We start from the raw sequence: 26,466 nt of genomic DNA, 5'->3' as shown, positions 1-26,466 counted from the left end.
CCTCTGCCCCGCTCCGCCCCGCCCCGCCCCGCCCCGCCGGCGCACTTCCGGCGCTACCGGATGACGTCGTGGCCGCCCTAGCCGGGCGGGCTCAGCCTCCGGGCGAGTGGCTGGGCCCCGGATGTGACGTACTGTGTAGCGACTGCTGGTGTGGTCCCACGTGGTGGTAGAAGCGCATCGCGGAGCGAGGGTTGCGCCCGGGCAGCCGCTTCGGGCCGGACATGAACCCCTTCGCCTGGTACCCGCCGCCCCCGCCGGGGCTCCCCCCGCCCGGGCTCCCCCCACCCCTTTTCTGCCCTCCGCCCCATTGGGAGCCTGGCTTCTGGGCTCCCACCGGGCCCTATCCGCCACCCAACAGCTACCCTCCTCCTGATAGCTACCCGCCGCCCAACAGCTACCCGCCCGCCGAGAACTACTCGCAGCCCAAGGGCTATTCCCAACCCGCCGACACCTACTCGCAGCCCAAAAGCTATCCGCCCGCCGACAGCTACTCTCAGCCCGCCGACAGCTACCCGCCCGCCGACAGCTACTCTCAGCCCGCCGACAGCTACCCGCCCACCGACAGCTACTCTCAGCCCGCCGAGAATTACCCGCCTGCCGAAAACTACCCACAGGCTGAGAACTACTCGCCTGCCGAGAACTACCTGCCTCCTGACAGCTACGTGCCACCCGCCGCCTGGTACCCGCCAGCCTACAGAGAGCGACTAAAGGACGCGCATGGTGGTGAGGGACGTGGGAGGAGTCGTTACTCAGGCCCATGGACTCCTTCCCATCTTTCACTAGCGGGGACCCTAGGGCTGTCCTTAATCCTTGGGGGGTGGGAGACTCCCCCTCCCTCCCAAGGCTTCCCTGTCCGTGCTGGTTGTGCACCCCCAGCTTATCTCTCCCCCAGGCCCTTCCCTGCCACAACAGGCCCACCGAGGTAGCAGGGTGTCTATTTTAACAGCAGTATGTATAACTGGCTCTTTGGGGTTTGGGGTTTTTTTTGGAAGGTGGAAATGGCAGTTTCTCCCAGAAATGGCGAGCCGAACAAGCACCTGCATTTAATAAACGCTTTCCAGAAGAAAATAACAAGCCAAAGGTATGGACTGGGGTCCCTAGCACAGGAAAGACATAGACCTGTTGGAACAGGTCCAGAGGAGGGCCGTGAAGGGGTACAGGGAGCTGGAGCACTTCTGTGAAGACAGACTGAGAGAGTTGGAGTTGTGCAGCCTGGAGAAGAGAAGGCTCCAGGGAGACCTTATAGCAGCCTTTTCAATACTTAAAGGGGGGTGATAGGAAAGATGGGGACAGTCTTTTTAGTAGGACCTGTAGCGATAGGACAGGGAGGATAGATGTAGATTGGACATAAGGATTTGCAGTGAAGATGGTGAGACACTGGCACAGGTTGCCCAGAGAATCTGTGGCTGCCCCCTCCCTGGCAGTGTTCAAGGCCAGGTTGGACGGGGCTTTGAGCAACCTGGTCTAGTGGAAGGTGTCCCTGCCCATGGCAAAATGTTTGAACTGGATGGTCTTGGAAGGTCCCAGACCATTCTGTGATGGTGGCAGTTATGTGGGACTTGCCCCGTGGTACTACAGAGACCCCATACTCTTCTCTAACGTGCCTGCCCTTACAAGAGGAAATTTATGACAATCAGACTGCAAATCTTGAGGCTGTTGTGAGAAAGATATGTTTCAACCAAATTCTGACACAAGTTTACTTTAGAAGAGCCCTTACCATGGTGATGCCCAAGTGTCTAAATCATATTAGTGCTGTGTTATATTAGGAGGGCCAGACGGCCAGAACACCCTGATGGGTGCAGTGGGAGAGAAGGAAGGACCTCTGCTGCCCTCCAGGCTCTTACATGCCATGTGAGAACAGGTGTGGTCTGACTTGATGGGGAAGAGATTCAGAGCTGTATCTCAGCCCTTGATAAATCTGTGCCAGCCTGGTATGTTTGCAGAAGTGATAATGGGAAGGTGGTAGTGGAAAAAGCTGAGTGCAGGGCACTTTGTTTGAAAGATGAGTGATTTGAACTTCACTTTCATGTTATGTTAATTTATTTTTGAAACTTTCGAGATATTTTAAGTGGTGGCTTTATTAACAAAAAGTATTTCACCCCTAATTTAAAATAGGAATTCCTTGTAATCTTGTAACTGTAATCTTGAGGTGACTTCTTTTTTATTTTTCAGACCAAAAAGAAAAAAGAGCCAGTTTTCTCTCATTATTGTGATACCTGTGACCGTGGCTATAAAAACCAGGAGAAGTATGATGAACATATTTCACAGCATAAACAGGTTGATGAGTTTAGCTTGTTTTATTTACACTTTGATTTTTAAGTTTGTGTCTGATAAGTAATTAGCTGTAGTCACTCTCTGAATGGAAGACTTGGCAAAGAGATTCCAGAGCTACAAAAAGTGTTATCAGGGGATTTTTTCTGAATGCTGTGTGTAAGAGAGGTCTCACTTGTATTTTTGGTTTTATAGCTGCAGTCACTTTAATGTCTGTCTTGTGAAGTATTGTGAAGTGGTAGGAATTAATTCATTGACATCCATATAGCATGTAAAATTTTTGTGTGAAAAGACTTTGTGGAAAACATTTTAAAAATCCACTCCTTTATTGCAAAGAAGTATCAAAATTTGAAACTGCAGAGCCTTGCAAATCAGTCTCTTCAGTTAACTTCATGTTTTCTCCAATTATCAGATACATTGGCTTCACTGGTTATTCTAAAATCAGATGAAATTGAAAAGTACATCTTACCTTCGTACTGTATTTACAATCACGTTTTGAAACTGGGTTAAATTGGTTAAACTTTAAAAGTTCTGTATGGGCATCTGACCCTAAGTTTGAAGTGTGCTTGAATGCTTGTCTGTAATTCGTTTGTGTAACTTGGTGTCTTAAGTTCACCCCCTTATCTTGCAGTGCACAGAAGAAGGCTGCAATTTCAGCGCACACGAGAAGATAGTTCAGATACACTGGAAGAACGTAGGTATCCCCCTGGGCCCAAAATAGGAGTTTATGTAATCTTTAGAGGCTTGCTTTCATTCTTCTGGAGGGAAGATGTATCACCTCTGAGTAGAATCTGTTGTAAGGCAATATTGCAAATGAAAATACATTGAATACTATGGGGTTTTCTTAATGGATTCACTTTGTAATCACCATGTGCAGTCTCACCACTTTTGGAGATGAAAACTGTGATACTATAGTTGACGGAATGATGCTTTTTTTTTTTCCTTATGGGTTTTTTCTTCCCCTTTAAACAACTATGGAATACTTTTTTCTTAGGCACATGCACCTGGTGCTAAAAGAATAAAATTAGATAGTCCAGAAGAGATTGCTAGATGGAGAGAAGAAAGAAAAAAGTGAGTAAGAATTGTGATCTATTAATTTGTTTTGCTGTATTTTTCCTGTGTGAACATTAGATGACAACTGAAAGGCAGTGGCCGCATGTGCTTGCTGCTGCTGTTCCTTTGGCTCTACAAAACTTCTGTGGTAGTGGTCTGTATCAGAATGCCTGAGCCAGGAGGGTGTGAGCTGCAGAGACTGTAGTCATTTGGATATTATAGAAGGCAAGATATCAGCTGAGGAGGAGGTTGCTTTCCCTGACATTTGGTGTGGCATGTTAGGTCTTTTTAGCCCAATCACTGAGATACTTCAGGACTGAAATGTGTGTGTGATTGCTTGGTGGTTTTTTTAATAGCTAAGAAATCTGGATTTATTGTACTGATTATAATTGTTATACATGCTGTTGTGTGCAAATTTCTACAGTTTGTCCCAGTAGACCCCAATGGGGAATTTTCCTAATTTTTAAGAACTTTCTGCATTGGTTGATGCTTCTCTACTGAAAGAGAAGAGAATCCATGAATGATGCTGTCTTGGGTAGTCTGACTCACATTGTACCTAGGGTGCAAGGTAAAGTTTGCATGTAAGCAGTATTTCTCATTAGTTCTCATTCTGTGGTGTGAGGTGGTATAACTTTTTTCCATTGATCAGCACTGAAGTGTTTAAAAATTCACACTGTACTTCCATAGACCTTATCCTACTTACTTTTATTTCCTCAGAGTTGAACAGATTAAGATCTACCCTTTTCCAGCAGGTGAAAGATACTGTAGGCTTTCCTCACTTCTATTCCTGCCTTAGAATATAGTCTTGTGAGTGATTAGTACATGGGTTTTATTTCTGTGACCAAGAGTCTTATATGCAGAGTGGGAAGCGATACAAATTTACTTGCTAGATCACTGGTGATGAGCTAGGGCAGTGTACTAGTTACCTGCTTTTTTAAAATTAAAATAAACCCAGTTGTCTGTTGCAGTCTTACTGATGAATCCAGCTTGCATTTATGTCAGAAAGCAATGTTAATGCATTCTTGTTTTGAACCTGTCTTCCCTTAATAAGACTTTACACAGTATCTTTGTGAAAAAAAGAAAAATGAGTGTAATGTATGGTAGAAGATTTTTTTTTTTTGTCTACCATCACTTTTTGCTGTATTAAAAAGCAAAATTGCCCCCCATGTAAATTCATCTCTGCAAGTTTTAACTTTCTTTTGGACATGGTTTTATCTTTTTCTGCAAATTTCATAAAGGCAAAGGGGAAGTCTTATCACTACATCAGCACATCACAGCAGTCAACTATTGTACCTACTGTTCATTTTTTACAAATGAAGATAATCTGTAGTTTCCTCTTTTTTTTTAAGAAAAACCAAACCAAACAGCTCATGTTGATCTGGAAAGAAAAATTTCTGTTCTTTTGTATTTAAAATGCCATAGTTAACCAGACAAAAATTGCTTGTGATCTGTGCAAGTACAAGTTTGGTGTTAGATTAGTTGGTTCCAAGGTTTCCTTTTAATCAAAAGATACTTGAGAGCTTGGTTGTTTTTTTTTTCTTTCAGTCTATGTGTTGCTGTCCTTTCTTTTTTTTTTTTTTCCCCAACAGTGATACTTACCATGTCTTTATTACTTACAATATGAAGTGTTAACAGAGTTAGCAGAACTCAAAATGTCCTTAGATTTGTATGTCTGGTTGCCTACACTAACAGTAGCTCTAAGTGAAAAAAATCAATATTTAGTGTGCAGAGTCTTTGCTATTCATTTTCAAGTTTTCATACACTTCTTTTGGGAGGTGTTTGGGAGAGATCCTGTCTAGCAGCTGATGCTGAAGTGTTGAAATAATGTTTAAGGTGCGTTTGTCAGTACGTGCTCTACTGTATACTATACTGTATACTATACTATAACACTATACATGCTATACTGTATACAAGCAGGAATTGAATGTGTAACCATGGTTTAGATACTGTTTACTTGGGGACTCTTGCAGTCACAACCACCAACCAAAACAGACAATATGGGATTAGGACCCTCTAAGCCAACGCCACTAGATGGAGTAGTGCTGTGTTTTGTTTTGGTACTTCAGTCCTGTGGGTATCTTGTTTAGCTATAATGGATGAGTGTAGAACGACTACCTGGGTGGCTTTTGTTACTCTTTGTCCAGCAAGAAAGCTGTACTAACATCCTTTTTTTTTTTTTTTTTTAATTAAAAAAGGGAGAAAGAGAAACCCAGCTGAAACTTTTGTGAAGCATTATTTGGGTTGCCAGTAAAGTGTCAGTTTAGTACTGAAGGTCTGTTTTTGACTTGCAGTAAACATTGCATTGTACAGAAGAAAAGGACACCAGAGGGAGTCTGAGTTATTAGACAGTTTTGATTTATAGTGACAGGAAAAAGCCTTTTTGTTTCTGGAGTTCCAGTCAGAGCTAAAAATGAATCTTTTAAAGTCATTATTAGTTTGTTTCTAATTAGGTTGCAGTGATGTAACATGTGTATTTCCATGCTGCATCTGTAACATTTCTGTCTTGCTTGTTCTTTCAGCCATTTTAAATAATTGCTTACAGAGCAGAGATTTTTATTAGCTGCTGTGTTGCTCAGTTGTGTATCCTGCTTAACATTTTTTAAAAAGAGCCTGTGTTTAAAGTGCAACCTTATGTAGAGAGAAGGGGGAGAGCTGCTAAGGAACAGGTACCTCTGAATGAGGTATGTTGGGTCCGAATGCTGTTTTCCTGTCTGATTCTGTACAATGACCTGTTCATTGCTGTAGCCTTCATGTCTCTGCTTACCTAAAAGATTCTTTAATTATTTGTGGCCTGTTGAACCTGCTGAGCTGGGCAATCTAATTAAGCAAACAGCAATAGAGATGAAGTTCCATGGGATCTCAGGGTTTCCCTGTGTTTTGCAGACAGATGGTTGTGAAGTCTGGCATCAACTTTGGTGACTACAATTACTTTTCTTGTTTTGGTTTGTCCTGGCCCTTGTAAGTGTTGAGAAATGTGCTGTTTTCAGCAGATTTTTTTCTTAAAACACAAGCTTGAAGGGAGTCATCTACAGTGCATTTCCTTAATGGGTCAGAATGAGTTACTGCTGTCTTCCCTTCTTCCCAAGTGAGATCTGGGTCCTGCTAGCCCATCTGTTTCTAACCAACTCTTTTTGAGCAAAGATTGTTAGAGAGAATGTGACAAGGCTGCTCTGGTGTTAAAGTGAATTGTTAAACTTACTTTTGCTTGGGTCCTAATATAACATTGGAAGATTTTCTTGATCTTGTGCATGGCTTGTAAATTCTCACTCTCCTCCTCTTTCTTTAATCTGTTAGGATTTTTTTTTTGTTCAGCTGGGGATTGACTGCTGTGTTTCCTTGCCAGTACAGTTCATAGGCTGAGCATGTGTTTAATGAATGAAGGCCAGTACTGTTAACCACATTACTTTTAATTAATTTGTGGTTCTCTAGTTGAATAATGATGATCCTAGAGTAGCTTGGAATCTTCCCTAGTGTTGCATTCATAGTAGTTAAATATGTAACAAGGAAAATAATTTCGTAGCATCTGGTAAAAGTCGAGAAAGCAAAGTAGGAATAAAGTTTATTCTGAACTGCAGGGATGGATTAGCAATGAAACTGCTTCAGCTAACATGTATAGTAAAATCACACTAGAGATGCAGTGCTTGAATGAAATGCCTGTGAGTCTTAAACCAAGATATATCTGCTCTCTGTTGGGCCATCATTGTTCCCTTTGGGCTATCCATGTTCCTTTTGCAATCAAGACTAGCTCAAGAAATTGAGGCAATTTGATTAAAGTGCTGTTCCTGTAAAGATGATAAACTTGTATAGCTCTCGACTCAGAAAGTCGTGTAAACTGCTATAGAAACAGGTCTCTTATGTTAGACATTGGCAAAGCTCTCTTTTTCCACTGCTTGCTAAGAGCTAGTTTGCTCTGATGTTTATGTGAGCAAGATGGAGTACACTGCCATATAAAACATGTATGACTCCAGCTAATGCGCTAGTGGAAAAAAAAAAAAAAATCTCTTCACTAAGGCACACATGTTGGCGATTTTGCTCAGCATCACCATTCCCTGTCTCTAGACTTTGGTGTATATATAATATACTCATCTTAGTCTGAAAACCAGTTTGGGTTATAGAAGTGTCTCACTGGAAACTGCAGCTGCTATGAAATGGGGCTGCCTTTTTGGACAGTACCATCTCCTTCATGAAATGCACTGTGTCAGACTGTCACATCCTGATTTAATTCCCTCTTTTATAGTAATTTGCTTAGGTTCATAAAGCCTTTGTGGTGACTGATGAAGCTGTCTGTATTCAAGCTTTAACAAGTTGTTTGCAAAACCTAAGTGCTGGGCTACTTCTACTTACTGGCGTTTGTAGGTAACATTTTAAGAACCTCATTTTCTTAGGGGAAGAGGAGGGCATGCCTTCTGAGAAGGATTAAAACCCAAGTCAGCTCACTGGATTTTAACACATGGACTGTTAATGTGGAGAGATTCAATATAGGCTCTTCCTTATGCATTGTCACACCTTTCTCTGTTCAGGAGCAGTCTTCCTAAACTTAGCTTTCCTGAGTAAGAATTCTCTGTATCGGAAAAAAAAATATTCCTCTCTTTTCGATTTTTGAGCTCTTGAGTATTTTGTGACTGTCCTTAGTGAAGTTTGTAAAATCTGCCATAAATTTGTACTCCAAGACCGTAACGTTCCCCTTGTAGGCATCTGCCTCCACTTAGGGTCCAGTTGAATTTTCCTGCCTCCATGGGTAGATCGAGCTAGTGCTTGGAGGTGCACAGACCTCTTTGTGCGAAGGCTGTGGTACTTACGAGTTGTGGAGTTGCACTGGAGGTGGTACATTGGGGTGGGTGGGTGACTTTGGTCCATGCTTCTTTGGTGGTCTTGTTCCTTGAAGGCACAGCTGGTGTTGACTTGGCCAGCTCCCACCAGGACCCACTGGTGGGCTTAGCCCAGCCTCGTCATTGCCCAGCAGAGCACCTGGGGAGGAGCAAACCCAGTCTGCCTTGTACCGAGGCTGGTGACCTGTGACTTGAATGTCTAAAGCTTAATGCCCACCAAGTTCTCAGGAGGAAGAATAAACTAGCAGATGCTCATTTGCTCATTGTGAATGAAATGAAACACTGCACATGTGCTGTCAAAATAGGTATATTTTCTACACAAGGTAAAAGTGGTATGTAAAATGCTATTTAATATATGAGAAGAGCTGGAGAAAATAAACACAGCCACTACAGGTGCCTTCAGATGTGCTTTTGCAGACAGACTTAGGACTTGAGCTCTATTTAGCTGTTAGTCACTGCCAGTGTCAACTGAAAGGGTGGTTTAGAAGAAAGGTGTCTTGGCAATGAATTGAACTGAAAGCATTCGTGAAGTCCATTATGGTGGCTCAGTGGAGGGAGTGGTAATTCATAGAAATGAAAGTGGGAGGCAGTCATGTCTCAAATCCTGTTGTGAGAGCATGTCTGAATATGTCCTTAAGCAGCATAACTACAGGAGCACTTTGAAGAGTCCTTTGCTCCAGGATGGTGTCTTCCCTTATGTCCAAAAAAAAAAAAAAAGAAATTCTAAGACAAATTAGGGGCTCTTTTGACCATAACTGCTTATTTTACAGCATGCTCTCCTTCTGTGAGCCTTACTCATGTGAAAGAAAGCACTTTATCCTAAAACTGTGGAGAGGTGCCAAGCACAGGGGTCTTTGTCAATGCAAAGCTCTTGAGATTAAATAATTCATTGCATGCTTGCTCTGTGCTGTGAGTGTTATAACATGGTTGAACAAATGTAACTAACAGAAGAGCAGAGATAAAAGATCACATCCCTGTGCTCACTTGAGCTCTATGGCGCATTTCTGGGAGAAATCCAATGAAAATAGATGTCAACAGCTCATATTCAAATCTTCTTAAAGGAGACAAGTTCTGTGGCGTGTTTAGGTGTGTGTCATAGGAAATGCTTCTCATCTTTTTCCCTTGGTATGTCGTTGAAGCTGTCTTGCATCAGTGCAACACTTAACATTCATGTCGTAAAACGAGGAAGATGCATGTGATAAGATTAAATATTTAAAGAAAGATACGTGTCCTTTTTGATAGCTATATATAGTGAGTAGCTGTTCTAAGTTTCTTGTTACTCCATTTTAATAGACTTATCAAATATTTATACTTTGCATTTCTATCCAGAAGCTGGTGAGGGGATGTGTGTGTGTTTCTCATTTATGACCTTTATCTCAAAACATTGGGGATTTAGTTAACTAATGTTCACAGGGCAACTGGTGTAGCCATTTTTGGGTTTTGACAGTAATTTGCTGCAGGCTTTGCATGTTAGAACCAGTGTGGTGTTCATCCATGGGGAGGGAGGTGGGGAATGAAACAGAGGGATGGTTTGGGAGATGGTTATAACAGTAGGGTTTTTTTGATCTGCATGAGTTAGCAATTTTTCTTGACACTGGAATTAAAAAGAGACAGTAATTTTGGTGAACTAGAGGTCACTGTGCAAGCACAATACTGAATATTGCTCGAGAGAAAACTTCTGTACTTTTCCTCAACTATCACATTAATCTTGTGCACCCAGAAGCTGTTCTTACAACCTTTTTTTGATATTACAAAAACTCAGCAGTTGGTTTGCTAAAGGCATGTTGTACCTTTTAAGATGATTCAAATGCTCCTCCAGTTGAAGCACTGTAAAAAATAAAATTGCTGAAATGAATTGTGCTGTAATGTGCAGGGGCAGGCAGAAGGTCCCTAAGTGTATCTGAGCTGTTTGTCTGGTTTGTTTGATGGTATGGGAAAGGTAATCATGCCAATTTGGTTGTTGCATGTGAGTATGTAAACATAAATGCACTTTTCCTCACCAATGCCTTTTTAAGAAGGAAAGAGTCTGTTAAAATTTCATGAAATGTTTTAAGAATCTATTACATCTATAGAGGATGCTAGTTTTGTAAAGGGGGAATTGACAAAGTACAGTGAATCATTTAAGAGCCAGGGAATTTTTTTTCTTCTAGAAATTTCCCTACGTTGGCAAATATTGAGAGGAAGAAGGCAATGCAGATGCAGAAGGAAGAAAGGGGAGAAGTGCTGACTACCCAACAGTTTGGGTAAGTGTTTTGAAACAAGCTTGTTACTTTCCTCTGAAGAGGACTTCAGAAGTACGCTCTCTTACTGCGGTCTCCCGGCACTTACTGCTTCCACTGTGCACACGATCTAGCTGCCCTTTGACAGAGGACAGGTCATTTGACAAAGTGCAGATGTAATGGTCTTTTGTTTACAGTGCTTCATAGTCCACTTCAGTTAAGTTAAACAATAATTGTATTAGAAATCTGATGCTCATGCTGAATTCTGCGCTCTGGCTTGTTTGAGAAAACCACACTCTAGTGGCCATTCATTAGATCAGTGTAACCTTGGTCTCTGAAAAAGAAATAATGGGGACAGAAGTCGTACAACATAGTGAATCCACATGGTCTAACCCTTTAACGCCTGAAAATGGCCAAGAGAGATTTTGAGTGAATGTGGCTTCTTACTTTCTCTTTTCAGATGATAAATCAATAATCAAATGTAAAGGGGAGGAAGGGTTTAACTTTATTTTCATAGCTTAAGCAGTGCTACTTTTTTCTTCTACCCTCCATCATCTTTATCTATCTGCTACCTTTGTTCTGAGCCTAATAACTTCTCCTGGATTTTTATCTGTTCTCTCCCTTACATTGTGAATTATGTTCCAGTATGGCCTTCGTTCTTTTCACTTTAGTGTCAGTGTTGTGTGGAACCAGATAACTTCATTAGCTCTACTTTAGGGCCTGTGTGAAGACTTTTAAAAAAAATTTAATAATGATCCACTCTCCTAGAATATCACTTGTATAAACTAGAACAACTGAAGTTGAAGGCAGGAGCAGACTCAGTTCTAAGGGGCCCTTGCTAGATACCATTTGCCACTGCATGGAAGTGAAACTGGAGTTTGCCTTTTTTTAAAGCTTGCACTATGGTAAAGCGGTTGAACTAGTGTGGAATAGGGTTCATGTCAGGCTAGTATAATTTGTTAAATGGTTGCGGTGCAAATTACCTTGGTGCAGCATGTGCTTCAGAAGACCCAACACTTATACACCCCCTCCAACCAGTTGCCTTTCATGACTTTGGATAGTAAGGTTTATAAAAGGCTAAAATACAACTTCCTTCAAAGGATATAAAGTTGCAGAAGTGCTTTGGACCCAAGGAACCAAACCTAAGCATTGAGACATGTAATACTGTTTGGAGATTCTTATGAGCAAAGATGAGTTTTGCTTGTTGCAGTAATAAACTGTTTGGTGTCTACAGGTTTATTTGATAACTCTTGTGGCTGTGAGTCAGATGCATTATGTAGTCTTAAATGTCAATCAGCAATTCCATACTATTATATTTGTTAATAACTTTATATCTGGAAAATTGTTTGGGAAAAAAGCCCTTAAAATTATAGGTTGTTTGCTTTTGCTTAGTGACCTTTAACTCTGGTTGATTTTAGAAGTCTCTCTTCTTTTTTCCTCTCCCTTCCCTGACCTGCTGGCACTATACACTTGATGAACTCTCCAAAAAGCTGTTGTTTCTTTGTATATCAACAGTAAAGATTCTGGAATTGGTGCTTATCTGGCAAATTACTGATGCATGAGACAAAAATAGAATACAGCTTGTTTTCTGCAAGCTGTACTATTAAAGCAAACAGCCAAATAAGATTTAGAAAGGATTAGATAGTTAACACTTCTATAGCATTTCCCATTTGTGGTTCTCTTCAAGTGCTTTACAACTGCTAATTCTCAACATCCCCATGTATGAGATTAGGGATGCAGAAGGACCACTTTGGTAGCCTGTCTGGTGTCTTGCAACAGGTGATTAATATCACATGGCTCTTCATCCCCTCTGAATGGGAAGTGAAGAGTAGTATATCTTTCACGAGGTAAAGGCAGGAGGGAGATGTCAATCTGATGTTTGTTAGGGTGTGTTTGTGACCTTGGGGTTTCTTTCTGAATGTTTGAGGCCCAAGAGAAATCAGAAAGTTGTTTTTAACCCATGGCCAGGGATAACACTTCTAATTGAGCCTATATTTGCTCAGTATCTTCTGGGTTATACAACAACATCCTGAATTTAGAGCCTGGTTGTACAAATTCAGAAACGCAGTTCTCTGTCTAGTTGGAGTTGAATTATGGGAGCTAATATTAGCCTCCTTTTGTGGATGAGAGACGATGCACAGGCAGGTGGTGGCTTACAACTTGTACCACAGGAGCATTATGATGGATGATGCTATCAGGATTGAGCAATCAGTGTTAGGCACTGTCATGAAATGACTGGAGAATGAAAGGAAGTAAGTTTTCTTGTGATATAAAGCCATTTTGAGAATGCTGTGGCAGGCCCTGTTCTCACCTCAAGAAGTACTTAATTCAGCTGGAAAGGTATGGAAGAGAGGAATGTTGGTAATGGGAATGTTTCTGTACAAAGAAGTGGGTGGCTCCTCTGTGATGAAGGTCTAGAAAAATTGCATACGTGGGAAGAGGTGACTAGAATGCAGTTATACACTGTTTCTTGTAACTTGAGAAGGATGGGGATACCAAATTACCATTTTAGACATCAGAATGAAGACAAGCCAAAAGAAATCCTTGTTTTCAAATTATTAACACCTTGCTGCAAGATTTCAGGAATGATGGACATTCACACAGCATCTCACAGCATGAGACACAAAACCATCATTGTCTTGGGAGCACCTCTAGTCAGAGAGGGTCTCTAAATGGTACGTCATGGAAAAGTAGGCGAGGGAAAGGTGACCATTTGCCCTTCTCTTATCCTCTTTTTTCTTTCCTCGCATGTTCCACTGGCTGTTTATCATTGACAAGCTACCAGGTTAGAAATACACTTAGGAGACTCTGCTTGCAGATGCATGACTCTAGACCTGGGGAGAAACTCTTGCCCAAGTATGGTATTGTACAGTTGACTAGGGATAACAGAACCTCTGCCATGCTGTAGGTGAGCCTGAGGGAGAGAGTACCAAGAATGAACGATGGGGCTCATTCAGGATGGTAGCACTTGTATGTCTTTTGTGGTTATAATGTGCTGATGATTAGTTGCAGTCTTGTTTTGCTGAATTAAATTTTTATTGCTTGAAATCAAGTATTTTCAGGAAGCTTAGGTTGTCCCTTCTGTAATTGCTTTTCTATCTAGGACAACCTATCCTTGTATCTATAGACTTTGTGAGTTTTTTAAGCACTCCAGGTACCTTCCTATAAACATGTTTTGTGTTCATAGGATAACCTGGATGATTATGGAACTGCGAAAGATAAGCAGAACCGGCATGCTGTGCTCTTCACGTATTTTAGGACTTGTTATATTGTTTCAGGTTTTTAAAAAGCCATTGTCCTGATAGAAGCTTTTTTTACTCCTTTTCCATCAGAGTGAAAAAGGTGAATGGCATCTTTTGGATGGCAGGGGTAGGCAGTCATTGCAACTGATGGTGTCAGGTGGCTAAATGAGTTTGCAGCAAGATTTTTGTCTGAGCTGTAACTGGAAGAACAAGACTTCAGCAGTAGAAATATGCTTATAGTAGATGCTTCCCTTTTAATTCTACGTTCTCCCTGTTTTGAATGACATAATTGCTTAAGTGAAGGGAATATTTGTTGACTTTGTAATGTGAAATGAAAACTCTGTGTCTTCACACTAGATAATCAAGGAACTTGCTTAGCCCATGTACCCTTTACCTTTTTAAAAGATAAAAGCCCTGAACTTCAAACTTCACTTAGGTTCCAGCTTTGTCACATTGCCCTGCCAGTGAGATGAGCTGTGACTGCCTGTCTGGTCTGTCACTACATGTTAGCTGAGCTGGAGTAAGTCCTGGCATCACGCTGTGTTGCTGAACCTTAAATGTGGGCCTGAGCCGTTTGGTTATGTCAATTGATTTTATTCTCATAGCATGTCAGTTGTATGAGCTTTGTCTTCTGTATTCTCCAGCAAAATGAAGGGGATGTGGAAACCTCCAGAAAATGGAGAGAGGCTTGGGCAGCAAGGAAGACAGAGGAGAAGACAAAGACGCCCATTCTGGAAGAAATTTAGGAAAAATGGTGATGATTATAATGTACATGGAACTCAAAACGAAGCCAATGGACTAGAAAACAGCATGTGTGAAAAGGAACATGAAAACCAGCGTGTTTTGGCAGCTCAGCCATACTTGAAGGACGTGGACCCTCTTGGCCTTCTGGCAAACAGTGATGTTGGTAAGATGAAGGAACTTGGAGAACTTTTAAGTAGTGCTGCTGAAACAATTACTGACCTTTTGTGTAACTAGCAACTTCTGGGGAGAGCTGGGGATTTCCAAAACCATGTAAATTCTGTCTTTTGACTGAAAGAGGGCTAACGGTGCAAGTATAAAATGGGAAAACTCTTTTAGTAGAAGATTCGTGCATTGATTCAAGGCTTTACATTATTTTTGGAGAAGAATACTGGGGAGCCTGTTGTGATACTTACCTTCTCATTGTTACTAACAAAAAAGCCCAGGATTTCTGTCTTGTGGCTAGAATAGTGCCAGGGTCATAAGTCTGAAGGTAGTCCAACATCCTGGTGCCTAAAATTTGCAGTTGGAACTTCTTTTTAAATGAAAATTTCTGCAGAGAGATATCCTGAATCAGCACACGGTCAGCTAAGAAACTTCCCGGTGTGATTATTGTGAAAGAGTGGGTCAGTGCTTTATCTAAAGGAAATGGTTTAAATCTTGCTGTTTGGGGAGCTTTTTCCCCGGTGGGCTTGGCCTGTTAGAGAGGAAAATATCTCAGTAGACTAGGGGTCTTTGAGATACAGGTGTGTGTCTGACTGATTTCATGTCCACATGCTGGTAGGAGTAGCTAAAAGTAGTAGGCTTGGCTGAGCTTTGGTTTGCTAAGAAGCTGAAATACAAAGTCAATGAAGAGGAAGAAAAATTATGATTTGGAAAGGCTGACACAAGAATGTTTAAGATACTATCATAATTAAGAGCTTCTACCTAAGTTTGCTTGCAAGCCAAGTTGATCATATTATAAACATACAGGGAAAATCTAGCCAGACTACTTATGGATTTTTTTTTTTTGGTGAGAATTAGGAAGCATTGAATTTTATTCTGTATCATCCAATAATGCTTAATCTGAGGAGGAAGATGATGTTGGGAGACATGATGTAGATGTGTCTTGGATTTGAAAAATAACCACACTGGATACTTACTTAGCTTTGTATGTTTTAAAATACTTTACTAGCTTTAAATCAGTATTTAGCTAACAAACTGAAGAGGGTTTCTGGACTCTTAGTGGAGCACCTCAATTCTATCTTCATTTTAACAACTATTTCACCATAATAATGTTAGTTTACCTGTAATCTCTTGATTAGGAATAGTTTTTTGCCCAGAACACTTAGCTGGGAGAGGCAGCAAAGGGAAAGTGGCTCAGGCCACAGAGAAGTGATGCTGTAGTAACTTTAGGAAGGAGAGGAAAAGAAATAGCATCTGAGTTGTTCTAAGTTTAGATGCTGAAACTTTTGCTTGCTAGTTAAGATTTTGGAAGTGCTGCCATAAAGTTTGTGTGCGGTATTACGTGTTCTGTCTTAAATACTGTACAACAGTCTAAAGGACGTGCATCAATTTAGGTTTCTAAACTAATGTGTAAAGTAAGAAAACCTTTATAAAGCCAGAAGGAGAATAAAATATTTCAACAATCAAGTTTATTTTTTAAAGACTATTAAATATCTCTTTGTGGTTTTGAAAATAACGGTATTTAGAATGTGAAAACAAATAGATTTCCTTGTATAAGTTAAGTGAATTACTTTAAAATATCAGTGTTTTTCTCTTCTGTTTTTTGCTGTATTATCTAATTTACTCTTTATATTCTCCATATGTGTATGTTCTCTGAAGTATTGCTGCTTAGGTTTTTTTTGATGAGCATGTCTTGTTTCCACATGCTGGCAGCAGTATAAACTCTCCAGCTATAACTATTTATAATATAGTCAGCAGTGATGCAGTACTATTAGAATACGGCATGTAAGCTGACGTACACTCTAGCTATTTTTAGCAAGGAGGCTAGAATGCATTCCCTGGAAAGACGTCTGATGCTGAGTTTTTCCTCTTGAAAACATGATCTTCAATTAGTGGGAACAAGAATTCAGCATCCCTATGCAATTTGTTTATTCCACTAATCTGTGCGTGTTGGGAAACTTAAGTATGCTTAAATAGAACTGTATTTCCCTGCAGCATCTATGTTTTACTTAATGATAAAAAGTCTTAATTATACCAAAGTACAGCTAGTAACTTTTGTTATAATAGGTAGAAAGGAATGTGGTACTTGCTTATTACACATTATTAATGCCAGTTGCAGTTTTTTATACTATTGAGAAATACAGTCATAACAAATAATTACAAGCACAATGTAACTAAGTAGAATTTTTAAAAAAGAATTGTAAAAGTGAAGTCCATGATTTTGCTGTATAGGTACATTTTGTTGGAGTATTCAGACCTTTCTAACAGCAGCAGCTCTTTCTCCAGAGGGAATGTATTTTTTTGTATAATGAATTCACTTAAGTTCTGTTTAGTGGCTAGTTCCTTCAAAGCTAAGAAATTGAATGGGTGACAAGAAAACACAATTTTGCTCTTGATTTATAAGCAGAAATAAAGTAAGGTGATGAGCCTGTTAGGTGTAAAATTTTGAGGGATCTACTAGCTACAATCAATCAGTTGTATTCAGCAGTGTGTAATGCTTCGTCCAAAGGTGTTATTCTCAAAGAGAAAATGTATTCCAGTAAATGTGTTTTCCTAATTTGCTGAAAAACAAATTCAAAGTAACTCTTTAAAATTTAAAGAAAATAAAAAGACACCCAGCCACAATATGTACTCAACATTTTGGATGAGATAGAAAAAAGCGGCAATGAATCAAAATAGCTTGAAGTAAATGCTATTTTTAGAATTGCTTATATGCAGGTGCTGTGTATTCTCTATTAGAAAAATGCACTGTGTTTAATATGAGCTTCCAATGTAATTGCAAATTGGCATGATGACTAAATCAGTGAGAATCAACCTTTCTCAAAGAGCTCAAAGTAAAAAGAGGTAGTTGAGTGCTTTAGATAATACCTGTCTATCTGAAAGTTGTTTTACCAAAAATGATACTAATGAATCAAATTGCCATTTGCTAATGATAGGATAGAACAGAGAAATATTTGTGATTCCACAATAAAGATCTCAAAAGTGTTTACTTCAGTAAAAGCTTACGTGTGAGGCAGGCTTGGACAGACGGGATGGGAGAGGGCACAACTCTTCTGCTTTGAAAAACAACCAGTCTTTTTTTCTAGAAGTCTTAACAGACTAGTTTCTCAAAATGTTTCTAGTAGTGTAGGGGGTGTTTGTATATATGAAATATGTATGCAAGTATGTTACTGAAAAGCATTTCCTGGTTTTCCTGCTAACTCTAGCACTGTTCAACTGAGAGTCTTTGCAAGATTTTAGTGCCTATAGATACTTTTTTTCCTAACTAAAACCATCACAATTTTACATGTTTGTTTTTAGGAATCATTTTCTGTTAAGGCTCTGTTTTCCTGATAGTCTCAATTCAGCATTTTTCTGCTTGCCTCCTATTTTTCCAGTATTCACTTTTGGGGTAGTTTGAGACTGTAATACCTTTCTTACTTATGTATGTCTGTAATGCTCTGCAAGGATTTAAGTATGAGATGGCCTGTAGTACTACTGATCATTTAATTTGTAACCTTGGTTCTCACTGTCCCTTAGGAGCTATTTTTACTGTCCAAAAAAGTTGTTTGCTCTTAAATTCTCATTTTGAATGATCTGAACTCTCCTTCCCCTCCACCCCCTGCCCTGACTGGCTTTTGAATCTTTCTCCCCCACCCCCTGCCTCCGCAGGACTAAAATACACAGCAGGACTTCAAAACATTATGAAATCCTCTCTCTCTTTACCTACACTTGATAATAAAACCTATAATTATGTTTGGTATGTGAAGAAAGAACCAGAAAGCCCAAGCTCTTGTTCAGGAAGCTTTTTGCTTCTGTAGTTTTGCTGGCAGGACTGTAAACCAGTGGTGAGATGACTTTGCCACTGAATGTAGAGAGTAGGCAAATGTGGAGTTTTTTTATCAAGCCATGGTGTTGAGCAATGGTGCCTAATACTGGGCTTGTGTAGGGGTGAGATGGGGATTTAACAGCAAGGCTGGCTGTTGACATATAGGACTATTGGGAAAAATCCCTCTTGCCTTTTCTGTCCCTGCAGAATCTGAAAAGGACGAAGCAGCAGCTGAAGACGTGAGGATAGGAGTGACTGTTGTTCCCAAGCAGGTCACCTCTGCCCTGAGTTCGTTGTTGGCCAACTACGGCAGCGCATCCGACAGCGAGCCTGAAGGTACTTAGGAGCAGGTCCTCTGCCCTTCTCCTCTCCCCTTCTACCCTACGTCACTGTGCTCGTGTGGACTGCCAGCAGTGATAAAACCTGACTAAAAATTACCCTTCTTTGGGAAGGGTGGGAGGCTTCACATCTCCTGCATTTGGTCCTTTGCCATCTCCCATCCCATCGTCCAGTCCCTGTGTATTTATAAATACAGCATTATGAGTGCAGTAGCCCAGTGATAGCTCTTTACAGCTGCATCCCCAGCTGCTGAAAGCTGCATGTTACCAGTCAGAACCTATATAGTACTTACAATTTCTTGAGAAAAAAACTTTTAAGACAAATAAAGGTGTTGTAGAAGAAAATACAACATTCAGGTTGTGGCTTACGTTTAGCATAGATGTTAAAGTAATGGCAGTTCAGTGGCTATGTTGCCAAAGCACTTGGCTATGGAAATGCCTTTTGATTTCTGGCCTGTCTACCAGTGCCGTAATTCAGAGCTGTCTTGTGCCTGTTGATTTTTAGGCTTATACAAGTAAAGAGGGAAGCTTGTTAAAGGTTATGCACAAGGCTGTTTTTGCAGTCTCTGTAAAGATCCTTCCCAGTGTGCTTTCAGTGACAGCGCACGCTACTACTGGTGTAAGCTATGCATACAGACAGGCTGGGAGGAGTAAAAGAATACATCATTATTCTGCTGGTTTTGTTTCCCTATTCCTTCCTCCTCCCAGTTTTGAGCACTAACCGCGGTTACTGGGTGAGCTGTTACTTGTTCCCAGTATGGTGGTAGCTCGTGGTCTTGGAGAAGCACCTGGACAGAACACAGCATTTGTGCAGACAGTTGGTGTGCAGGGGTGACCTTGTCCCCTTGGCCTGTACCGTATCGAATGCCTTTCCCCCACCAACCCTACAGCATACTTTAGATCTGAGTCTCCTGAAAGACTAAGTGGGTTACCCCCCCTCCCTGCCCATGCTCTTTGCTTACTTTTTCTCAGCAGCGTGACCTGGCTTGAAGAGGGGGATGTAAAATGTCTTTGGTTAGGATGTGTGTCATTGCATTTCCCAAGCTTGCTTTCCCCTAGTTGGAGGGAAAAAAAAAAAGCAGCCCGTCTTCAGTCTTGCTTCAAATCATGTTTGAATAGTGCCAGGAAAAAGCTGTTATGCTCACCCTGTGAACTAATTTCCATGTCCTTAAGGGCTTTTTCCACAGATGGCTGCTGAGTGTTGCAGTAAGACTTGAACTCTCTAGTACTTGGATTTTGTGCTTCTCCGAGTGTATGCATCAGTGTATGGCGGAGAATTGCTGCTGCTCCTTGTTTCTGCAGTTAGTTGCTATGCCTTACTTGCTCTAGACAGCCTACCCGATGTTACGGAGAGCATCTAGCAGGCAAGGAATGGAACTTGGGCATCCTCTGCCCTAACTGTACCACGACTTTCTCAGTAGCCAATTTTGCACAGGCTATATTGTGAAGCAGAAACAATGTACTTTCTAAGTGATAACAAGGCAGAGGTTTGAAAATCTCATTCATCTCTTACTCCTTCTATTTTTCTTTTTTGTATTGTAGAATTTAAATATCTTGTTTTCCTTTCTGTGAATGTTTAGAGATTATTCTTGTATTTTAAAAGAAACCCCAAACCAAACAAAACCTTCCCTTCCTCCAAGTAAACTTTAAACATCTTCATGCCAGGTTATGTGAACGAGAATATTACTAACGAACTGTCAGTGCATGGGGGTATAAGCATGTTAAAGAGGCTTTTAAGTTTGAGATGAAAGTATGTTCTTTTTCTTTGAGAAATCCCTGTCAAGAATGCAACAAAAGCTGAAAAAGACCAGGCTGCGCTCGGAAATACACCCCAAACTGCTTATGTTTCTTGGAGTCAAAACCTCAATCAAAAGCGTCCAGAATATGCAGGCACAACATTAAGAAGCTCGAATTCAAATGCACGTCCCCCCAGAGGGCCTGATAATTGGGGCAAGAAAACATTACCTCTCCTTCCAAAGCGCCGTCCAACTCTGCTGGAAATGGTAAGTCTTAGTGCTAAAATAACGTCTTCTGTAGAAGAGCAACACTATTTGTGAGCGGTTCTATTCTTCCCCGTGGGAAGTTAGAGCAGTCTGTAGCAAAGGTTCTGTCTTAAAAATACCAGAGAGTTTCATTCGGAGAAGGTGTGTAGATGCTTAAATAGGTAAATAGAAATAACCTGCTGTGCATTCAGGTAATGACTGACTTTAGTGAGCAAGAGATGAGAACTTAAATCATGTGCGTAAAATAAGCTGCACAAAGGACAAAAATCTTTATTCATCACTCTTCCCTCCCTGTGGTAGTATCCAGTAGGTTTTGTTTGTGTGTGATCTCATCACACTTAGTCTGATTTTTCTTCCCCTTGCTCCTGGCTTTGCTATTTAGCTGCCTTTCTCTGATTGAGGAGCACACCATTTTTTCAGCTGCAGTCAAAGAGGTTTTGATGATAAGCACGTTGGTAACAAATTGTAGAGTGGTGTTGAGCTGCAGTCTGCATGTGCATGGGTGTCTTCTCTGTAGGCATGTTTAGATCAATCTGAAGACGTGACAGCACCTTGAAGAGCAGGTTAGTGTCTCAGAAGGGTAAAAAGAGGTTTGTAGAGGTGAGTCCCCAGTGTTATGATTCCATTCTCAGTAATGGTGCAAGCCATCCTATTTGGAAGCTTGGTGGCTTTTTAGTATAAACAAAACTTTGAACCTTTAATGCATTTAGTACTCAAAAGCAGTGTCAGGTAAGTGATCACCCTTGTGATTCTGTAAATAGCTAGCATAAAGCTCTCCCACCAAGGGAGGACTTGCTGTGGTACAGAACACAGGAGAAAGAGTGCCACTGACATTAGGGCTCTGAAACAGCACAGGATGTTTAGGGAAGTGATACATGATAAAGCACATCCCAAGCTGCAGATGCGGGAGAAATCCCTTGATAGTCCTTTTAGCATGTACTACCCTTGCTGCCAAGAATTAAAGCTCCTAGTGACTGAAAAGGAAGTGTGTGCCCTTTGTGTAGCTCCCTAAGCATGCAGTTGTCTTTATCTCTTGCTCTTCAAAGCTGTCGGTGATCAAAGCAGTAAGGACTCTGGAAAAAAAAGTCAGATGAAGTCCCACACGCTGAGAGAAGCTGGCGGAAAGATCACTGGAAGCCTGAACTGTAGTTTGCCATTATAGTCCATTTTTAAAATTGCATTTTATTGGGGGTTTTTTGCCTTTTAATGTTACTCAAAACTGTTGTTAAAGGACGTGTACCATGGCTGTGAATCACAGAGGAGTGCCTGAGATTCACAGGTAGGATTCCACTGTCAGAAATGGTCAGTGTATAAAAACCTTGAGGACGCAAGGTTGAAATTTTAGTGAGCCACAGCTGAGAATTTATTAAAAAAGTGAGGAGGTAGAATTGCTAAGAAAAGGATGTTGTATCCGTGAAATGATGCTTTACAAAAAAAAATAAAAGGGGAGGTAGGAGCATAGCTACAGATGCCTTTTGATGGTCAGACAGCAGTGAGCTTGGGCACTACTAAAACATGGTTATTGTAGCCACGCAAACAGTAATGTATGTTAGCCATTCTGTACACTGACAAAAAAATGTAGCATCACTCCCTGCATTAAAAAATATAGTACAAAGATACAGTCTTTAGTGGGGTGCTGGTGCATCTCATCTGTGCCTTTATTTGGCCATTTGGGATTTTGGCAGTTTCTCCCAGTCTGAAAAAGAGAACATCACTGTGCTGTCCTTCTCCGCCCTAATGTGCCTCTCCTATTCAGATGGGAGGTTTCTGAAGGCCCATTTTAGGTGTCAGCTGCTTGTAGCACCTCTTAGTAACAGTCTAAATAGAAATAGGCACACTTTAAAGTGGCTCATTAAACCACTGTTGAAACTTACAACAACAACAAAAAAGCTTCTTTGCCACATTACAAGCCAAATTTAGCTAGATCTCCTGCAATGTGTAATATAGCTCCCCTGCAAATGATCAGGTTGTTACAGATTTAGCCACTTGCTTCAAATTTGTTTGTTCAGAGTACTAGTTCTGCTGACACTCGCAGCGAGAAAAGGTCCTTTAGCGTTCTGGCTGGTTTTTTTTTTTTATACTAAAATGAACTTAAGTGAGGTTCAAGGACATGAGGGAGAACTCTAGCACTTTGATTAAGCTACTTAGACTTATGTTGGTGGATTATAACCCAAATCATTTATTGACATTTAAATCCACAGTCTGGTACCTGATGAAGCATGCAGTTTCTTTGTATTTATAAGTATCTTCTATTCATAGGGGTTCTGTAATAAAAAAAGTTATGAGATATTAAATTACAGATCCAGTATAACCTGGAAAGTGTAAAAGATGCTAATAGACTTTCTGTCCTGATGTATGGGAATGTGTGGCATGGTACAGTCAAGAACATCATCATCCTGGTCTATAGTCAGATAACTGGGGAGAAAAGTATTTAGGTATATTCAGTGATGTTCTCTACCACCTGAGCAACTGAGACTGACAGCTTAATTCAAGGGTTTGTCACCTTGTTCTACTTGCCTTAGTGCATTAACGTTGCTAAATGAGCAGTGCTTAAACGTGTACTTTGAGCACGCATTTTCCATCCTTTTCATGTGCCAGTACCATAGCGAATCGTGGCCGTTATGAGCCTCTACTACTAGAAGTGGTGTTTGACCTATGCTACTCTAGCAGCTTGCTGCTGCCCAGAAGGGGAGCTGCCTCCCTCCTGCCTCCTCTCCGAATGCCTGATCCCACCTCTTCTCTGCTGTGCTGGGCCTTTTGCTGACCCTGTTTAGTCTGACACACATGCCCCTAAAAAACAACTCCAAACAACAAAAAAATCCCAGAACACCCCTCACTACTTGCTGCTGTCAGGTTCATTTTCTCCTGGCTGGTGAGTTGAACTGATGCAATAAGTAACTGCTGTGTCTAGTAAGGCAGCCTCCTCCTCTGTGTGCCCAGGACTTGTGTGAGAAAGCCAGCTATTTAAATTCAGAGATGTTCAAAATTACTGAGTAGAGCTGTACATCTTGCTAGGTTTGTATCAGCTACAGAGCGATAGAAGGAAATGTGCATCATCTTACCTTCTTTCTTTCCTTCCAGTTACTGGCCCAGGACATCCGACACGAAAGGAATGTGATTTTGCAGTGTGTTCGATATCTCGTCCGAAATAATGTGTTTGGACTTCATTTTACAACAGAACCACAAGCTGAAACAGAGACTGAACAGTCCTCCACAACTACAGCAGAGCCTTTGATGGACAAACTTGATGAATCTAAATGTTCTTATAGCTCTGACCTTCAGTTAGGAGGAAAAGATGATGATGCATTATTAATAGCCCAGGGTGAGAAAGCACCCATGGATCAGACTTCACAGATGGCTCACTTGGCAGATGAGGACACGTGGGAAACCCCATCAATTCAGTGTGAAGAAGCACTGTAGAGAATGTCTGTTGTGGACAATAAAGCAAAGGCTCACATTTTCTACCAGACTGATGCTTTTTGAAAGACATCAGTATAGCAAAATAATCATTAAAGTACATACTGAGAGCTGTTAAAATCATTTTTGTGATCTGTTCTGCCCAAGGTGGCCATTTCCTTGTGAAAACAGTATCCACATTGAGTAATTGCATTTCCCCATGGCCAAAAGGCAGCAGTGCCACAGAGTATGACCTTCCCTAGAGCAGGTCACTTTTAAGCTTCAGAGCTCTGAATGTTTTAACACATTATGAAGTGTGTGTCAGTTGATCACCAGAGCCATGTAGTGCTGTGGTAGGATGGATCTTCCTCATGTGAAATCCTGCTCTGGTGTGTCTGGGAGTATCTGAGTGTCCAGAAGTATTTCAGTGTGCTTTTGAAATGGCAATTCAGTGCATTTTTTTTTTTTCCCCCAGTTGTTCCTGATATCCAGTATAAATGTAATATATCCAGTATAAAATGAGGAAGTGAAATGGAAGATATAACTGACCCGGCTCTAAAAGTACTGCTTGCACCAGGAGTTTTCTCTTGGAACTAATTTGTTAAGCAGAGAAATGGAAATGAGGGCACAAACTGATGCAAGAAGCCTTTTTTAAAAAAAAAAATTGAAGGTACAGTAACTGCTTTTATCAGTGCCATTGCTGGTTGACCTCAGGTACAAATATTAAACCTTAGGCCTTAACAGCTGTTAACAGTCATTGCCTGACAAATCTAGCTATTGAAGCAAACAGTATTAAGAATATTATCAAAGTTTAGAAAGCTTACCAAGAGTAATTGGTTTGTCCCTTTTTAATGTGCATTGGGAATTTATTAGTTGGCCTTCTGGAATAATTTCTTCCTTGGTATGTTGTTACAATGCTCCTTACAGCATCCAGTGATTTACTTTTTTTTTTTTAATAGATTTTTGCATATATCCGTATCGTCTTGTGGGTTTAAAAAAGCATCAGCCAAGGTTTAGAAACAAGCTTAGTCTTTTCATTACTTTGTACATTTGTTTGTCAGAATCCTTCTTGTCAAGGGCAGGTGTTAGTTTCTCACATTGACACTGAGAACATGCCATGAAATAATCTATCAAAACTTCCACTTCAGAATCTGCTCTTTGTCTTTTAGTCATGGTTAAATGTTGGAGTTAAATCTCAGGGACTGATTTTTTTGTTGTTGTTATTGTTTTTTGGTAGAAGTGTAGCCTTCCATTCCACCATCTAAAATATGGAAACTCACATGGGGTTTTTTTGTTGCCTAATAACTGTTTTTTTTCTCTAGTTCCCTTAACTTGTGCCATATACCTCATTTGTGGTGCACAGCAAACAAGAAATAGTTGAAAATTCTGTCCCACTGCTCTGCTATTTATAGCTACGACTGCATATTGTGTTTGTAATGCACTGTCTAAATTTGTGGAATTATATAAATATCAACACCCTTGTAAAAGTTGCATGTCTCAAGAATATATGTGCAGAATAGAAGCAGTGATCATAAACATTTATATTTCCAAGGCAGATGATTCATTCTTCCCATGATGATCCCACGAGCCATCTCAAATCTCACTGACTTGCTTATGGCTCTTACAGTTTCACTGCGATCAAAATACCAGCAAAGGACTCTAAGCCACAGAGATCTGGCACTCGGGCAGAACCTGATTTCAGAGTAGAGTGGTACCAGTGCTGTTGAAAGCATGGGTAACAGCTGCAGGAAAAGACACAAATGTCTTAGGGTTGCTACTAAATTGCACTTTAAAAAACTTAACATGCTTCTGTCAAGTTGATGGCAGAGCTTTCTTTGACTGTACTCTGACCTTGTGTTTAAAAAAACCACCTGAAGACAAGCCTTTAATCTGAATTCTTTATACTATTGTCATTATGGATTTAAGAATATTAAACTTTCACACAAAACCAAAAACTTTGTCAAAAAAAAATCTTCTAAAAGTCTATTTTGTGTAGATAGGAAGGAGTAGGTTTCTTTTGGGGGAGATCTGTACCGGGAATGAGTCAGGAATTTTAACCTAGGACTTGTTGCATACATGCAGAGCTGCTATTATTCTCATAGTGAACCATTTCTGCCAACTCATACAGCTGACACGTGGAGGCATACGCTGCAGTGATGTTAAACCCTGAATTGCCATCTTGGTCAATGAGTGGAAGGTCTCTGTCCCTTCCTCTCCCTCACTTTTCTTTTCCTGTTCTTGCAGGCCGTGTTCAGACTTCATGTACCCCTTCCTGCTACTCAAGAATGTGTTTTCTTAGTACTTTGGATTCAGCCTTTGGATAGGAAAGCTGCCGTAATGATCTTTTCTGGTACTGTCACATGCTTATAGGCTTTTCTGGTCCCTGCAACTTTCCTGCTCT

General features: G+C 40.7%; 1 protein-coding gene across 2 annotated transcripts; it reads left to right on the top strand.

Annotated features, from left to right (window-relative positions):
- Positions 1 to 161: 161 nt before the first annotated feature.
- NUFIP1 (nuclear FMR1 interacting protein 1) lies at positions 162 to 26,001 on the top strand. 2 transcript variants are annotated; one of them, XM_074931410.1, is made up of 11 exons: positions 162 to 328; positions 647 to 723; positions 993 to 1,081; positions 2,173 to 2,277; positions 2,903 to 2,965; positions 3,266 to 3,342; positions 10,304 to 10,396; positions 14,259 to 14,521; positions 18,536 to 18,664; positions 20,437 to 20,669; positions 23,751 to 26,001. In XM_074931410.1, exons 1-11 carry the CDS (start codon positions 222 to 224, stop codon positions 24,087 to 24,089), a joined length of 1,575 nt encoding a protein of 524 aa, XP_074787511.1. In that variant the 5' UTR covers positions 162 to 221; the 3' UTR covers positions 24,090 to 26,001. The 2 variants fall into 2 exon arrangements, with proteins under 2 accessions (XP_074787511.1, XP_074787501.1); XM_074931400.1 differs by having other exon boundaries at positions 162 to 723.
- Positions 26,002 to 26,466: the final 465 nt, after the last annotated feature.

The sequence above is a fragment of the Athene noctua genome, chromosome 1 (genome assembly GCF_965140245.1).
Source record: "Athene noctua chromosome 1, bAthNoc1.hap1.1, whole genome shotgun sequence".
Lineage (NCBI taxonomy): Eukaryota > Metazoa > Chordata > Aves > Strigiformes > Strigidae > Athene > Athene noctua.
Note: the sequence above shows the minus strand (reverse complement) of the source record. Positions and strands in the feature narration are given on the sequence as shown.